At 36.1% G+C, this 19,021-nt stretch overlaps 1 protein-coding gene across 1 annotated transcript; it reads left to right on the forward strand.

The window, feature by feature from the left end:
* The first annotated feature begins 2,190 nt into the window (after positions 1-2,190).
* Positions 2,191-13,519, forward strand: LOC121998249 (probable aquaporin NIP5-1). The gene is made up of 4 exons (XM_042553067.1): positions 2,191-2,855; positions 12,515-12,934; positions 13,024-13,085; positions 13,176-13,519. The coding sequence occupies exons 1-4, from the start codon at positions 2,658-2,660 to the stop codon at positions 13,363-13,365; spliced, it is 870 nt and encodes a 289-aa protein (XP_042409001.1). The 5' UTR covers positions 2,191-2,657; the 3' UTR covers positions 13,366-13,519.
* Positions 13,520-19,021: the final 5,502 nt, after the last annotated feature.

The raw sequence follows: 19,021 nt of genomic DNA on the forward strand, positions 1-19,021 counted from the left end.
AATCTAGTATATATTTTCCATCCAAATGAGGTGAAAAAAGAATCGTGCTCAATTTGATAGAAAATATACTAAAATAAGTATAATTCCTCTTAAAGTCGGCACTTTATAATAGGATCGAGTATATTTTCTATTAAAATTGCCCTTCATATTTTTTAGGCATAAATAGTCTAAAAATGAGTATAATTCCTATTAAATTCAGCACTTTAAAATAGAATCGAGTATATTTTCTATTAAATTGAGTATGATTTTTTTTCCTATTTAATATAATTCCTCCTAAATTCAGCACAATTTAAAGAAAATCTAGTATATTTTCCATCCAATTGACTATTATTTATAGAAAATCTAGTATATTTTCTATCCAATTGAGGCGGAAAAAGAATCGTGCTCAATTTGATAGAAAATATACTAGATTCTAGTTTGAATTATACTCATTTATCATTTAAAGAAAATCTAGTATATTTTCTATCCAATTGAGTATCATTTAAAGAAAATCTAGTATATATTTTCCATCCAAATGAGGTGAAAAAAGAATCGTGCTCAATTTGATAGAAAATATACTAAAATAAGTATAATTCCTCTTAAAGTCGGCACTTTATAATAGGATCGAGTATATTTTCTATTAAAATTGTCCTTCATATTTTTTAGGCATAAATAGTCTAAAAAAGAGTATAATTGCTATTAAATTCAGCACTTTAAAATAGAATCGAGTATATTTTCTATTAAATTGAGTATGATTTTTTTTCCTATTTAATATAATTCCTCCTAAATTCAGCACAATTTAAAGAAAATCTAGTATATTTTCCATCCAATTGACTACTATTTATAGAAAATCTAGTATATTTTCTATCCAATTGAGGTGGAAAAAGAATCGTGCTCAATTTGATAGAAAATATACTAGATTCTAGTTTGAATTATACTCATTTTTAGACTTTTTATACTTAAAATATCAAGGACAATTTGGTAAGTATATTTGACTAAGGAGTAGAAATAAAGATTTATTCTGCATGCAAAATTATGTTTGCCAATGGAGACTGCATACAAATTTTCCCTTCAATTTTTCATATGGGTAAATATTAGATTACCTAAGGTTTATTGTAGAGTATTTTTTATCATGGAATGTAAAATGGTCGATTATTGAATCATATGTATTTTTAGATTTATTTTATTAGTCGATAAATTTTTTTTATTGAACTGAATCCCTCACTTATAAAATTTAATTGATTCAGAAAAAAAATAGATATATAAAATATTTTAAAAAATAAAACGCCTACATCTCCCCCAATTATCAGTTATATTAATAAATGACTTTGTTAGAGTATCTATATCAGTTTCTTTATTACTATATCTAAAATTTAGGGTAAATGATCCAATTAATTAAATTTAGATAATCACTTTTCATTGCACACTACATCAAATATCCTAAAATTTTCATCATCCTTAATTTTTTATTATTTTCTTCTTTTTCTTCTATTTTTTATTATTATATTTATGGAATGAGTGGAATGAAAGAGATTGAGTGGAAGGAGAGAGATTAAAAAAATATTATTTTATTTTTAGGATAGAGGTTTAATTCCCTAAATTTAAAAAATCACTATTTATCAAATCTAAATTTAGGGAATAGATAAGATAACTAATGTAAAGAATTTTTAATTAACCTATCCAAAATTTAAAGTAGAAATTTTTAAATAGAATAATTGATTTGGATTTTATTCATTTGGAACTTCCTTCCTTCTGCTTCCCTGTATCATAATATCAACCACATATAAGATTAAAATATTGATTCTACGTTCCTCTTCGATCAATGTGTAGCGATTAAAATCTTCAAATCATCATAATACACTATAGAGATTTTTCCTTCATAAGATAACAACTCTAAAAAAATTGACCAACTACGACCGTTGGTATGGATCTTCATGAGCTCTATTAAATTTATCTGATCAATAAAAAATTTATAGTGCCAAACCGATCACATTTAAAATTAATCGGCTTAAAAAATTAAATATCTGAATTAAAAACAAAATGATTGAATAACCAGCTTTAGTAACTTCCAATACTCATTAGTCTATTTAATTATTTAGTCAAGTTACAGTTGATCCTGGTAGTCGCCAATGGGAAGCCATTGACCTTCCATTTCCCCGAGACATCCCCATTATAGCCACCTGCCTACTTCCTCCAAACCCTTCAACATACTCCTCCCTCCCTCCCTCCCTCCCTTTCTGAGTTTAACGGCCAAAGCTTGATCTTCCTTTCCATTATTGATCAGATCTTGGTGCTCTCTTTCCTTTCTTCAATCATCCAACGGAGATGAAAAAAGCCTAAAAGATTTGAGTTCAGCTGGCTCAAGTTCTTCTCCTTGTTCCTTAGATTTACCTTTATAAAATCCTTCAGATTATGTGATCGTTGCTGTCTCTTCCTGCAGCTCGATCTACCAAAAACTACCCTCCACGAAGTTGCAGATCCATTTCTTATTTATGGTGTCTGAGTAAAACTTGTGGACTTTAGCGTCAAATCCTGGCTACGATTTTACCTTTCTTGTAGTAAAAAAACTTTACAAAAACTACCAAAACATGTAATTTTGCCCTTCTCAGTCATCTCCTCTTTCCAAAAAAAAAAAATATTTACGGAAAAAAAAAACCAAAAAAAAAAGAAAGTTAGGCATGGAGGAGCCGGCGACACCGAACTCATCGGCGACGGCGACGCCCGGGACGCCTGGCGCGCCGCTCTTCAATTCGCTCCGAGTTGACTCACTGCCCCACGACCGGAAGAGGATGCCGAGGTGTGGCAATTGCCTGCCGGCGTCGCGCGGCATGTGCTTCACGGAGTTCCCCAGACCCGACATCTCGCTCACACGCAAGGTACGCCTTTTACTATTTTAAAAATCTCCTCTCATTTTTCATTGCTTTTTTTTTTTGTTGCATGGATTTATTTCTTAGTACATATTCTTTTTTTCTTGGTTGCTTGGAATTATTTTTCTCCTCATTTTAATTAGACAGATAAAGCCTCCTTTTTGTCTCCTTGCCATATGCAACCAAAGAGGATAATATAGAGAATAATATAAATTGTTTGATTCTACCCTTTCGTCAATGCCCATTAATTGGTTAGTTGTTTTGTAGGGTATTTGAATATGTCACGGTGCTCTCTTTTTCAACACTTCTCCTGTGGCAGTTCCAATGGTTAAACTCACAATTGACCGGGCAAAATATAATTAATCTGAGAAAAATGTGGTTAAATTAATATCAATATTAATTAGAAGCGACATTCTAATTTATTCCGTTTATTTGGAGGCGTGGAAAGTAAAACAGGAGAAACTTTTCCTTTATGAAAAGTTTTTTTTTCTATTTATTTTATCAAACATTTAGGTCGAAATAAAGAGCCACCATTCGGCAGATGATTTTGAGGGAAATATTCATTTATGTAAATTGGGAGGAAGTAGAGGGAGGTAGGGCGGTAAATAAATGAAGTGTTTATGAATAAATTTGGTATTCAATTTGATAATTAAGAGTTTGTTTATGTTCGTTCAATATACACAAGATTAATTAAATAAATAAGTTTAAATTGCTCGTTAAACTAAACAAGCTTGAACACATATGTGTTCAGCTCGTTAACGTTCACGAACAACGTTCATGAACAAGATTCGTGAACAATGTGCACAAATCATATTCATTAATAAAACTCTTTTTAATATGCTAAATAAATAATAAAATAAAATAAAATAAAATAAATAAATAAGTTTAAATTGTCAAGCTCAATAACCAATCAAACAATTAAAATTTTCAAACAATCAAATAAGCTTAAATTGAGAGCTCGATAACATCTAAACAAACCAAGCTTGAACCAAGCTCAAATCAAGTTCAAACCAAATTCAAGTCAAGCTTCAAACAAGCTCAAGCTCATAAAAAATAAACCAAGCTAAACTTGAACAATCATTTCAAAAGCTTGATTTATTTTAAGCTCGGCTCGATTCGATTACCTTATCAAACAAATTTAAATACTCCAAAATTCTACTCGACTTGACTCATTTACTATCCTTAGGGAGAGTAAGAATATTTTTTTTAAAATATATAAATCTGCTTCTGTCATAATAAAATTATCACACTATATAATATTTTTGCCTTACGTTTTATCATCCATTGTTTTAAGCTTTTATATAGGATCACTTGATATTGAAGAACGCAGTTATAATAAATTTTGATATATTTTGAGTTCAATAAAGAATGTTGGATTCTTAGCCCTGTTTAAAAAAACAAAGGTAGATGCTTTCATTTGTTAATTTTTAAGCCTTGTTTATTTACGATTGAATATTCAAAGCACGTACGTGTTTTGATACAAAAGTGAATCTAAAATGTAGATTTAGAGTAGAAATTCTTCAATTGAAGTGAGGTCACATAAGAACCAAACAATTCATCGAATGTGTTTTAAAGAATAAAAAATTAGAGTTTTAGGATACGTAGGAATGAAAAAAAAATAGGAATAAGGAATTTTAGATAATAAATAATTTAGGTTTTTTTAAAAATAAATAATTTAATAAATTGATCTCACTCACCTCCCTTAATTAAGATAAATATGCACATCAGATAAAGAATTCCTTTCATTTTCCATAGAAATTCTTTTCTACCTTGAATTTAATTTCTTTCCTTCTTTAATCCACACCTACCCGTCAATAGAGCATTAGAGTGGCAAAAGACTAAGCGCTCGCCTCCAATATTCTTGTAAATCTATTCCAGAATTAACATAGACGAGATAAATCACGTAACTAAGGAGACAAATGGATGGGGAATGAGTTATACGGATCACTAGAGTATTAGAGTTTATATACTTGGATGGTTATGGGCAAACAATTTGATGAGTGAGGTATAACTATTTTTGTCTCATTGCTTAATTACTTGGATTGCTAGTTAAATAAGAGATTGAATAGTCTGCTTGAAAAATAAAGGATTGTGCATATATCTAATGGTGTAACAACTATTTAAGTTGTGTTTACCTTACAGAGAGGAGAGGAGAGGAGAGGACAAAACCTAATGCGCTTCCTCTTAGAATCCGTTGCTCTCCCCCATTTGTTTACCTAGCTAAAAACTCAACCTGTGCATGCTATTTGTGATCTAATGGGTGGGATTTGAGCCCAATCGACATTCATGGGCAATTGCAAGCTCTATGACTGAATCAAAAGTAAATGCCTATATTTTTTTTCCCTTTGTTGTTGCAAGCTAATTGAGTAAAATTGATCAGTGCATGGGCCCATGCGATCAGCCTTTCAACTAGTTAATCAAGAATTTAAGGATTGAATTTTAGTTGCGATGTACTATAAAATTTTTTTCTCATGGAATAACTCTAAGAACGTTGGTTATTTGGATGGATCTCTGCGAGCGCTCTCAATTTATTTTGACTGTAAGTAGAAAACTTCTGAAGGGTCAGACTGTGTTGGTGCGATTTGTACTAATGATCTAACTCAAGTTTTGATGAATGACAAATAAATTAAAATTATAATGTTTATAGTCTAATTACTTTACCAAGTATACAAGAGTTGACAGGTCTGAAGGACTTGATACGAGACTGAAATCCAGTTAGATCCGCGGGACCTGATAGTTAGTGTGAAGTTCAGGTCCGCAGTATCTGATATCTGGTGGAAAGTCTGGTTGGGTCCGCGAGACCTGACAATCGACCGAAGTCCAGTTGGGTTCGTAGGACCTGAAACTGGCGGGAAAACCTGGTGGGTCAAAGACAAGTTAAGCGACTACAGTTGGTAAGTGGAGGTAAACAATTGGAGGAGAGATCTAGTGAGGACGTGTTTCCGGTTGAGGGAACTGTAGGCGTCGGTCCAATTTAGGTCTATTTGAAAAATCTAAGTTGAGACCTTGACTAGATCCTGGTCTCGGGGAGACCAGATCAAGTTACTACCACTATCTTATTGTGTTGTACTAATTTTATTTTACAGGATAAACATATTTTTATTTGCTTGGAAAAACTCTTTTTTTTTTTTAAGGAAAGAGACGGTTGAAAAAAGGGATATCCGAGAGATCGGAAGGGATTCGGGCTCCGGAGCTGTCCGGGTGCTCGGACTAGTCTCGTCCGGGCGGCCTGGCCAGACATTCGGACTATCTGGACTCCCAGGGTTGGTCCAGGTGCCTAGATCACCTGAACCAACCTCGCCTGGGTGGCCTGGCCAGGCACCCAGGTGGTCTAGGTGCCGGAGGTTGGTCTAGCTGCCTGGACCACAAATTTCATCCAGAAGTTGAGTTGAAGCGCGATGACTGGCCGAACCCACGTCAACAATCCAGGCACCCGGAGGGGGTCCGGGTGCCCGGAAGTGGATAAAATTGACGGATCAAGTTTCGACGAGAGATTGCCACGTCATCAATGATCTAGGTGCTCGGAGGGATTCCAGGCTCTCGGAATAGATCTATATAAAGACCTTCGACCAACAACTTCAATATAACATCTATTACAAGTTTCATTCTTGCGTGCTGCTTCGAAAAGGCTCCGACAATACCCAAAGACTGCTCCGAAGTTCAAAAAAAGAAAGATTTTAAATTTCTTTTCTGTTTATCGGTAACAATTAATTTTAATTCTTGTACTCACTCTTTGTAACTAATTATTTGAACTGATAGAGAGTGCAGACCTTGAAGTAGGAATCATTGAAAGCTCCGAACCAAATAAAATATTACTTATGTTAGCGCGCGCTTATCTTCTTCGTTCTAGTTTAGTTTTCGTTTTTTCTTTTCTGCTGCGTAACTTGTTTCTTTTATGCTCCGTAACTTGTTTTAAATCACTATTTTCGACAAATACTATTTATTCCTCTTTAATGTCTTAACTATTTAACAGATTAATCATCCTAAGATTAACCGGTCTAAACTGAATATCTGAATTATGAAAAAAAAAAAACATAGACAGTTGACTTATAAATAAAAAAAAATCCTAAGATGCATTTTACTTTAGACATTTTAAATTCATGCAATAATTTGAGCAAAACTAGTGTAAGGATTTCAACTAGTCTAATTTCACAAATAAACAATCCTATCTCTCTTGAAACCCACAATAGAGTCATTGTGTCTTTCTTTTTCAATTTAAAATAGTTTAGGGTCATATAGTAATTTTATTCAAAATGTTACATATATCGACCTAAACTGGTCCAATTTCTCAAAATAACCCACCTATGTGTCGCCCTCCTATGTGCCCCCTTGACCATATGGAGGTGTAAAATTCACTTTTCAATTAGACAAGTAGGCCCATATAGTAATTTTTTAATAGTTAAAGTTTACATAAATCTAAATTATAGAGTTAAATTTTGTCTCAATACAGAGTAACAAAAGTATAACTTTTCTTCTTGCACATATATTAAAGTTATAGAGTTATAATTTTTCTCTATACATATATAATAGAGTAACAAAGTTATAATTTACTGCATTCACATATATCAAAGTTATAAAATTGCAAATTTTCTTCCTACATCACTACTATTCTGCATTTAACTTGGGGAAGAAACTACATTTGAAGATGCTTAATTATCTCTAGGAAATATTGGTGGTCATAATATTAGTGCAACAAAGTGTGCATAGTATGTCGGCGGAGCTGCAATGTGAAAGCAAAATAAATTAATGATAGTCCTTGTATTAATGCAATATTTAGTCGTGTGAGACTTAGATATTTTGAAAGAAGAAATCTAGCTTCACAATCCTATCATTCAAACATAAAATCATTCCATTGTAGTTTCTTTCAATAACCATGTGATGCAATCCTTCTAGAGTCCTTAATTATGGGAACATAGTGTCTGTAAAGAATTTAAAGTCTCCTAACACTATAGAAACAAAGCTATTTTGTTAAAAAATTTATAAGATGTATGAATAACAACAAAGATTTAAAACTTGGGCAGTTTGAGTACATATAAAGATTTTATTCAAAATTATTATGTGAATTTAAATTGGTCAAATTTTGCAAACAAATACTCCTATATTTTTCCTGGAGTTTTGGAGTCGTTATATACTTCTTTTACGTATTAGTTTAGGCCTATGTAGTAATTTTATTCAAAATTATTATACGACACTAAACGGCTCTAAGTCCATAAATAAATACTCTTATATGTACCCTAAATGTTACGAAGTTATTATATGCCTTCCTTTTTTCAATTTTTAACATTTTAGATTTTTATAACAGTATGAGACAAAACTATTATATGGATCTGCATTGCTTTAAATTTACAAATAAGCATTTTGTTGAGTTTCCTTGTTTAATTGTGAGTATTTTAGATCCATGTAGCAATTTTAAATAAAATTATTATATGGACTCAAACTGTAAACATTGTTATGCATTCTTTTGGAGAGAGCAGATCTTCTAGTTCACAAATTACGGATTAAGGGATGATCCACTACATATGGACCTTTGATTTAGATGGACCCATTTATTTAAAGATGGGGTCCATCTAAATCAAAGGTTCTCATCAGTGGATTATCCCCTGGTCCGTAATTTGCGGACCAGAGGATCCGCAAGATCTTTTGGATCCTATAAAGTCATTATATGTCTTTTTTTTTTATTTTATTTTTTATTTTAAGTAGTTTAAGATCATATAGTAATTTCATTTAAAAGGGCGTAGCCACATGGACGAGAGGGGGTGTGACCACCCCCTCTCATATTTTATTAAAATATTAATATTATATATTTGAAAGTCTTCATCATCACTTTGATGGAATGATTTATCACTGTTAGTTGTCAAAAATTGAAATTGATCACATATTTAAAAAGCCCACGATCTAAGGTATCCATTATAACACTTTTATTAGAAAATATCATGACTTAAAATATTAAGTATTGAATTTTAAAAATAAAATATATAATAATAAATGGATGAACTAAATCGTAGGACAAGAAGTGAGAGCACGAAATTAAAATTGAATCAGGTTCGAATTAACTCCAATAGGTAGATGCGGAGATAAGGATTATGTTGGGTCAAAAAAGAATTGATATGGAGTTGATTTAGTTAAGCTATAGCTAAACCAAGTTAAGGTTTAAACGAGGTCGATCGATTTAAAGCAAATTAAGATATTTTTTGAATAAATTGTCTATTTCATTTTTTTTCACCTTTTTATTTATAAGCATGTTGCAACCCTGACATGTTGTACCTTATGTCAACCCTCCTTCTATCTATCTCTTTTATTTTTCTCTTCATTTTCTTTCCCATTTGCTTCTTCTCCCATAGTAGTAAACTTACCATTTTTTTCTCTCCTCATCTCGAGCACAAGAGTTCTCTTTTATTCTCCTTCTCTTCTCCGATAAGCAAGACATGTAGCATCAATTGTGCCCTCTTTCAGCAACAAGAGTAACCATCAGCTTTCACATCTTCTTCCTCTTCTCATGTTTTTAAAGATTTTATTGGCACCACAAGAATAGTCATATTTTATTTTGCCTTGCTCTCTTTGTGTCGTTGCCAAACTCACTGAAACTAGTCTAAGATTGTTAATAAATAAGATACAATTCTCCTCTTTTGCTTCTTCCTCTCTATCTTCTCTTCTCTATTTTTCTCAAAGGCAATGAAATTCCAAGAGGAGTAAATTATTCCTTTCGTCTTTTAATGTTTCATTAATTGAAAAAGAGTTGTAAATGTTAGCTAGAGCCCTAGAGCCAATCATTTGATAATTGTATATTGGACTTATTGTATCATATTCTATATAAATAAAGGCATTTGGATTTTGGTTATTATACTTACTTGTATTGGTGCCAAATAAACTAAGTATAATAATGTCCCTGAGTAGACGGTTCTCATCTATATCAATCGGTTAGTTGAACCGATAGTGAGATGATATAGGGAACACTACTCTTAATCATTCCTAGTCGAGTATTAACATTCAGGGACAATGTTAATGCAATAAGACTAGTATGTAGGTCAACTCGATGACTTGATCTCACAAGTCATGGATATAGAGATATCAAGTTGACACATGAGTATACATTAGAGAATGTATACTGAATGACCCGCCATGAGAAAGTATCATGGATCGTTATATGAGTGTCATATACTTTCTCATGTGGCTATTAGTATGACTACTAGTCCTTAGACCTGAAGTCACCATAGATCCCTACATAAGGAGTTATGTACTTTGGTTTCGTCAAACGTCACCCGTAACTGGGTGGACTATAAAGGCGATTACTGGGTATATAACAAATTATGCAGAGGGATGTGAGTGATGTAGATGTGATCTATCCCTCCTATATGACGGGAGAGACATCGGTATTTTTGATAGAGTGAGACCACGAAGTGCATGACCATGCCCAAATGAGTCAATATAGGATATGGAGCTCATTTGATTTAGTGAGTCTACTTGGAGTTCAAGATTTAGATTGGTCAGAGGATGACACGGTCTATGCCTCACATTGACCAATCTAGATGTCTAGGATAGAAGGACACTTGTCATATATTGTGAGGAGTCACAATTAGTAGTCACAAGGTGATGTTGGATCTCGACATTCTTGTAACTTGGGTAGTAATGATGTGTTGCTAGATACCGCTCATTACTTATGCTCCTAAATGGGTTTAGGGCATTGCCAACGTTACAAGAACCTATAGGGTCACACACTTAGGACAATTAGATGGAGATTAGGTTCATATGATGAACCAAGAGGATTAGATTCATTTGATGAATCAAATTGGATTAAGAGTAATCCTAATTGGGCTAACTTGAGTTCGACTCAAGTTGATTCATGTGTTCAATGAGTCTAATTTAGATTTTGACTTATTGAATCAATTTAATTAAATGAATTAGATTCATTATATTAAGTTGACTTGAATCAAATGGTTGGATTCGATCAACCATGGAAGAGATTTGGTCAAGTTTGACTTGACTTTATGCCACCTCATTGGTGAGTTGGCAATGATATGGACCAATGATGTTACTCCACATCATTATAGGTGCCACCTCATGGAAGTTACAAAGCCATTTTCTTTAATAGCTTCACATTAATTGCACTTAATGCAATTTTGGGTGTTACACAATGGAGAGTGGCCGACCACTTTTGTTTGAATGAGAATTCAATTTTTCATTCAAGTGTGTGCATTTTCTTCCTTCTTCCTCTTGGAGCTCTCTTCCTCTCCCTCTCCTCCTCAACTTGGCCGAACCACACATAGGTGCTAGCACACCTCTTTGTGTGTTTTTCTCCACCTACGAGTCCGTGTGGATACTTCTAGAGGAGTATCTATTTTTATACTCTTGAGATCCGGCACCGTTTGGACGAGCGGGAACGCGAAGGGCTTCGCTTCAAAGGTATAACTCGTTTCATGTAGATCTAGGAGTAGATCTAAGTAGGAACTCGTACTCGTATTTTTGTTTTGAAATTTTTCTTCGCACGAGATCCGTTGGCTAGGGTGATTCGGGGTTTCCACGACGCGAAAAAGCGGTTTTCGCGACCCGAAAAACCTAACAGTAAAGTATAAATTTTATTTTATTAGGTTAATAATTAGTATGGTCATTTAGTTTGCAATGAATGTATCATTTGTAGGAATGTAAATATTATAAAAAAGTGAGATAACAAATGATTTTTCAACTTTGAGTTATAGATAAGATTTGGGGATCGACATATTATTATTTCAACTAGAATCAAGGGTTTTGATCGAAGTTTTCAAATTTAAGTTTGTTTAAGCTCCTTAAATTTGAAATTTAAGCTTTTGAATGGTGAAAATATATCTACACAGATATTCAAAATTTTTGAAAACCGCCCCTCTTAGTAAAAAATTCTGGCTACGCCACTCTTTAAAACTATTGTGTGGACTTGAAATTGTCTAATTTTACAAATAAACATTCTTTTTATATTTCTTGAACTGTCTCACTATATATTTGTATTTTCAATTTAGCACTATATTTAACATGCTACCTAGTCTTTACAAGTTTGATAAGAAAAATATTTTTAAACGAATAAAGAATTTTAAAAAAAACATACACACAGCATTGTTAAGCTACCTACCATCCGTCGAGTATATATATATATATATATATATACTTACTGAATCTAGTGTTATCAAGAGAAGAACAATATTTCAATTGATGAACGTGGAATTAAAAAAAAATGAATTAAATAATCTGTGACTTGATTTTACAAAAATTTTTCATAGACAGAATAAATCAGAAAACGTTCATATCCTATTTAATTTTTTTTATAAATATACTATAACTAAAATTAAACCGTATATACCTGAGTACAGGTTGGATTTAACATTCTGTTGCTGCACCGTAATCTCAGGTCAAGAAGGTGGAACTTAAAGGTTAATGTTAGAGTGTTATTTGACAGATTTAGTGGGATATAGCTGTACTTCTCCCATACCATCACAAGAGTGAGTGATGTATGCAGACAAAGAATGTGATTGATCATTGATGACTGAAAGCTTTCAACAACACATCAATGTCTGTCCCCAACCACGCTTCACGTCCTCACAATTTCCAATTCCATGTCCCAATCTTTCAACCATCATGCACGGGCGCGACGATGACTTTTGTTATGAATAAGATTAATAATTAATTTAATTGTCATAAATCAGCTGGGAGCAGAATTCGTGGGCACCTTCATCCTCATCTTCGGCGCCACGGCGGCGCCTATCGTGAACCAGAAGTACAACGGCGCCGAGACGCTGATCGGGAACGCCGCCTCCGCCGGCCTCGCTGTGATGGTCGTGATCCTGTCGACGGGCCACATCTCCGGCGCCCACCTCAACCCGTCCCTCACCATCGCCTTCGCTCTGCTCCGCCACTTCCCTTGGGTCCACGTCCCTGCATACATCCTTGCCCAGGTCTCCGCTTCCATCTCCGCCTCCTTCGCCCTCAAGGCCATCTTCCACCCCTTCCTCTCCGGCGGCGTCACCGTCCCCTCGGTCCCCACCGCCCAGGCCTTCTCCATCGAGTTCGTCATCACCTTCAACCTCCTCTTCGTCGTCACCGCCGTCGCCACCGACACTCGCGCAGTAATTAATTATATAGATAATCTTCAATTAATTGAGTACACAATGTGACAGATACAGCATCTGCCTTCGTTTTATATATATGCATATAGGTCGGAGAACTGGCCGGAATTGCCGTCGGAGCCACCGTTATTCTCAACATTCTCATAGCAGGGTCAGTCGACGAATACTTGTCCTAATTCGTCAGTTGGGGTTACAAGTTATACGTTAATTAATTTTATGTTTAAATATGTATCAATTGTAGGCCGTTAAGCGGGGGATCAATGAATCCTGTTCGAACTCTGGGACCGGCAGTGGCAGCAGGAAATTACAAGCAGATATGGATATATCTGGTGGCGCCGACGGCCGGCGCGATCGCCGGAGCTACGGCCTACACATTAGTGAAGCTGAAGGGAGAAGACGAGCAGATTCCACAGAGGAGCTTTCGCCGCTAGACGTTGACAAAACTTGTGCTAGCATGGTCTTTAATAACCAAAAACTCATGTCATGATTCGATAAAGTATTTATGTTATGTATATCGTACTTTATAATTATTTGATAAAAATATGTGAATGATATAAATATATAGATATTTATTATTAGTCAATATTTAAAGGAGGTACTTTAGATAATTTGATCGGGTCCAGTGACATAGGGTATCCATTTAAGTAGATTTTTCGGAATATCACTTTGAATTGAGGGCTAATCCTTCGCAAGAGATTAGCAAACTAAGAGCTTAATGGATTTACACTAATTTAATGTTAGGAGTAATTTGTGTAACATATATATCATATAACCGGGGAACCCTCGGGTATCCTTTTAACTGGATTTTTTATGTTACCTTTTCAACTTAGTAACATTGAATAAGAATGATGTAAATACTCTGGTGTAACTTTTAATCCTCGTTAGTAAGTAATTGAGATAATTTTAGTGATTGTATGACCAGGGGGCTCTTAGTGACATAGAGTATCTCTTTAATCGAACTTTCTAGAGTTAGTTTTTTACTAAATGATGTTAGAATTATTGTAGCTTATTGTAATTAGGTTAGAATCCATACATGATTATAAACACGAAGGGTAGGAAGTGAACATGTACTAGGGATATTAATCATCATCATAATGAAATCGAAATTCTAGAAACAATCTCCCTAAGTTCATCCCCTCTCAAGATCATCTCTCTTTCTCTATGTTCTTTCTTTTCTCTTGCATTCATGAACCAAACACCCCTCAATTGTCTAGATAATTCACTGTACGAAATTAACTAGTGCTTAATCAACAGTTCCTGGAGGATCGATATTTTTATTACTTGATGATAACAGTGCACTTGCAGATTGTACAATAAGTTTTTAACACCGTTGCTGAGACTGTTTCTGATTAACATTAGTTGATTAACATTTGAGTTATTTTAGATATTTTTCTTTTGCATTCTTCTTTCTCTTATTTTTTTAGTTTTGCATTTTTATTTTTGTTTACTTCTACATGTCTATCCTGTTATAACTATTATCATTTAAATGAGCATGTTTTCCTTGAACACAATATTAGAAGCTTCAATTCAAAGGACCAAACAACTAACTGTTGTAAAATTTTCTAATGTATATTGTGAGATTTGTGGCGTAACAGGCCATACAATCGAAAATTGCATTAAGATACACAACTTGGAAACATCAATAGATGAGCTCAACAGAAAGTTCGATGAAATGATCTCATCACATTCGCACACATATAGCTCTAGTTGAAGGAACTCTTGTAATTTTTTCAGAAACAATTAAAAGGAGAACAACTATAGACTACCATCTCAGTGGGAAAGTATTAAAGAAGATGGCAGAGGACATCTTAACCTCACAAGCTCAAATGCATGAGGAAATCCAGAGTATGAATGTTAAAGGCAATAATATAGACTCACTTTGCACTAGAATGTCAACTCGACTTTCAACTTAAGAGGAGTATCAAAGAAGTGAAGATAATGAAGATGAGCTTGAGGAACATGAAAGTGAGGCCTTGACAGTGGAGTGTACTACTTTAATTCAAATACCTCCAAGTCTCAAAGACCTAGAAGAGCCTCCCCACCCACATGTGAATACATGTTCGATGATATGCTTTTTTCGGTGATTGGCGATGGTAAGATTGTATTTGATATATCTAAAGCTAATAACTAATATTTTTTTGAGCATATTGGTAGAAGGGCATATTTATACAGCAATCAAGGAAGGAGCAACCTTGGAATGAGCCTTTGAAGGAGAGCATAATCTTTGAGAAGCAACCTAAGTTCATTCTTGTTTTCATTTAAGTTTTTAGTTTCTTTTTAGTTACTTTTCCTTTTCCATTACCCTAATTCTCTACGTAGTCTTCCTTGTCTATCTTCTTTTTGTAGGATTCAAAGTTTTGGAGGAATGTGAATACCTATTAGAGGAGTATTGTTTGCACATGAATGTCTTCCATGTTTAGAGCTTATCATTAGATAACTTCTCTCATTCAAACATCCTCCATATTATGTTTCTAGTTTTCATTGGGACAATAAAAGATTTAAGTTTGTGGGGATGTATTAAGTTTAGATTAGTTTTTGTCATACTTCTTTTTGCATAATACTTTTTTTTTCTAGTTGTATCATGCTCCTATCCGAAAGCAGAGAAGATGGCAAGCTAGGATGTGGCTCGAAAGTTGATGGGGAGGAGACTCCACATAGTCTTGCAATACAAAAGCATTACTGCTGGACCGGGAAGGGGTTCCCAGTGTTGGTCCTCCGACACTCAAATTAGTTTTTGATGATGTGGGGAATAGTATGACTACTGTAGCTATAATGCGTGTAGAATAACAAACTTGAGCATACCTCCATCGGTAGATGGGAACCCCCTTACAGTGCCACTATAGTATCTGTGTACATATATATCTCAAAGCGTGTGTATGTTTTCCTAAACGTCCTATGAAAAGACAAGTCAAAAAGTGTCCTTGACACCTTTCTTTAAGTGAGCATGCTTATCTCTAATGTGACAGGCTGAAAGCTTCCAAAGTACGATTTGCTTGTGAAACATACTCTGCTGTCAGTGACTCAAACCTCTAAAAGAGTACAAGAAAATACAAGGGTGGGTCTTGCTATAAGTTGACATGCATCCGGTCAGCCTGGAGACCTCTGCTCGGTTATGCTGAATAACACAATCCTCCTTTACTTATCTTTTCTGTAGTCGAAGGTTTGCATCAAACTCGAATGAACCACCGCCCGCTCGGCCAGGACATGGCTGGGGGATATAGTGTCTGTTTGTCTCTTAGCATTATGTTGTCCACTTGGCCATAACTGACCCTTTCGGACATGTCGTCCGTCTGGCCATAACTGGCCCGTTCAGTCGATCCATGGCTAGCGTCTTTTTATCTTCCTTAACTTTGACTTCCATGTCAACCAGTCTTCCTTGCTTTGACCTGTCTTTGGTGGGCTCCTCTTCATCGTTGTATCACAAACCTTCCCCTCAAGTCTAGTCAAAGGAGGTTGTAAGTCCGATTGGCTGAACAGCTAGTGTGTCTCAAAACTCCTTTTCGGCGAGGTGTTCTAGGGTTTTAGAGCCGCCACTATGCTAATATGGCTTCTGTTCTTTCTGCTCGCTTTGGCATCCAAAAGTTTAAAGCCACCACTCGGTTGTGCTACTAAGCTATTTTACCGAGAAGCTCATGTTTGCTATGATACGCCGTGCTGAGGTTTAGAGCCGTCGCTCGGCTATAATGCTTCCTGGCTCAAGATTTTATAGCTGTGCTTGACTATGAATATTACTGCAGGAGTTTTTATAGCCGATGCTCGGCTATAAAGTTTACTACGCTAGAGTTTAGAGTCGCAGCTCAGCTGTGACGATCAAGGACTAGCAGTTCATAGCCACCGCTCGGCCATGACATACACTACACAAGGGTTTATAGCCACCGCTCGGCTTGGTTGAGGATGATACTTAACTATTTTTCCATTTCTTTCTGCTTTCTGTCTTAAGTGGTCTTCTTCACTTAGTGCCTTTTAATGGCTACTGACATCACATAATTTTTTGGATACCATTCAAATCCTCTACTATTAATGTAAAGCATGCTGACCATGCCTTTCAATTATGCACCATTAATGCTCCCTATAATCGAATGCCACATGTCGTCTTTTTCTGTCGCCACATACGTGATGTGACAAACGACTGTTTAGGTCTAATGTGACATTTGCCTTTTCAAATTCAACGATCACAATAAAGTCTTGTTTTCCAAAGCCCTTAATCAGACTACTGGGGTCGATCACTCATAGGGTTTTTAAACACTTAACTTTTTTCTTCTCCCTACTGCATTCTTCATCTTTGTCTTTGTTGTCTCCCTGTTCTTTTTTCTCTGTTCATCATCGGTAATCTCCTTCTCTCTAGTAAGTCTCTTCTCTTTTCTCCCTTTAGACCTTCGATTTCCATCGCTTGTTCTATGATAGTCTCTCATTCCCCATCCTTGGTTGTCCCCGGGTTATGGTACACTTCCATCGAGTCCAAGTTTAATGGCGATGAGGTTGATCAAATGAAACTAACTTACCATTTTCCTGATGAATATCAAATCACCATTCCTTCTGCTTACGATCATCGTCATACGCCTCTAGATGGTTTTTTGCCCTTTTTCAAAGACCAATTCCTTGCGCCCTACGCTTTCCCATTTATCCCTTCTTCCTGGATGTTTGTAGATATTTTCACATTTCCTTACATCAATTAGTGTCTAACTCTTTTATTGTACAAGGAAAGGCGGGTTCCGCCGCCCAGCGGCCCCCTAGGCCTGGCCCCACAGGGATCCTAGGAGGAGGTAAATCAGCGGTGAATGCTGGCCCGGGTAAAGCGTGGTGTCTCCGGAATTTAACACAGCCGGCCCAGATTATTCATCCAGTGCGCGTCCGTGGACCTTCGACCCTACGACTCATTGTACAAGGATGTCACGCCTTAACCGGTTGATCCAGCCCGCGGGGGCAGTGTCTAACTCTTTTATGTTATTATGCAGGGTTGTTGTCTTATTCTGCCTATACAGAATTCCTTTGGTGCCCCGGGTGTTCCACTACTTCTACTATTCGAAACTATCTGAGTCGAGCACCTTCCTTTTCCAAGCCCGAGTGGCTACTATATATTTTGACAAAATGCCCTCCTTGAATAAGCACTAGAAGAAACATTACTTTTATGTTCGTTTCCTCTCCTTCGCTCGGCAAATATCGAGGCCAATCGATTTACCTTCAAGCAGCCGCAAGCCTGGCTAGTCAGAAATACCAAATACATAGGCTATATTTAGAGGGCATCCTGTATGTGTTTGGGATAAGCCCTATCCGAATGCGGTTGCCCCTCCCCCTAGGTACGTTATTTTCTTCTTGTCATCTTTGAATCTAACTAATTTTTATCTCCTTTTTGCAGATTAAATCATGATCTGAGCCCTATTGAGCAGCAAGTGCAAGCTTGCCAATGCGAACATCAACACTAAGGCAGTGACTGAATTGGAAAGTCGTGGCTTGTTGCCTTTTGAGCACTCCGACGAGCCAACCGACGAAGTCATGGGTAGCTAGGTGGCAGCTAGCGATGCTACAGTGAACACAGGTGAATTATCTATCGAGTGCCCCACTATGGAGCCGACCCTGGTCCCCTCCGAGTCAGGCACATCGGGCCAGATGCTGATCTAACGCTGGAAGCGACACCGAACGGAGTCCTCTTCCTGTTTGGCGACTTCAGCCTTGTAGGCCCGTGCTCCAACAACAACTTTCCAACCTCCTTCTGAGCAGGGGGAGTCCTTCAGAGGCTATTTCTATCATTTGCTCCTCCCCGATGTTCAAATCCAAGGGACCGCCACCTCAGAGCCCTCTGATCCGAGCAGCTGCAGTCATGTCAAGGCAATCTTTTGCCTGCTGACCGACGAGTGGCAACGTTCAGATGGCACTGAGTCACTCCCCCCAACATCAAATTGCAATCCAAGGTCCTTTGGCATAAGTGTGGGAGGATGCTAGGACCCGGGTGGCGACCATCTCGCCTGGGGAGCTTGTGGATGGTTTCACCTAGAAATCAACTAGGGTAAGTTTAGCGAAGTTTTTTCTTTACTTTTCCCGATCAACGTTGACTAGCTTCATTTGACTTGTAGTTCTGGATGGAGAGTC

This window comes from Zingiber officinale, chromosome 6A, assembly GCF_018446385.1.
Source record: "Zingiber officinale cultivar Zhangliang chromosome 6A, Zo_v1.1, whole genome shotgun sequence".
Classification (NCBI taxonomy): Eukaryota; Viridiplantae; Streptophyta; class Magnoliopsida; order Zingiberales; family Zingiberaceae; genus Zingiber; species Zingiber officinale.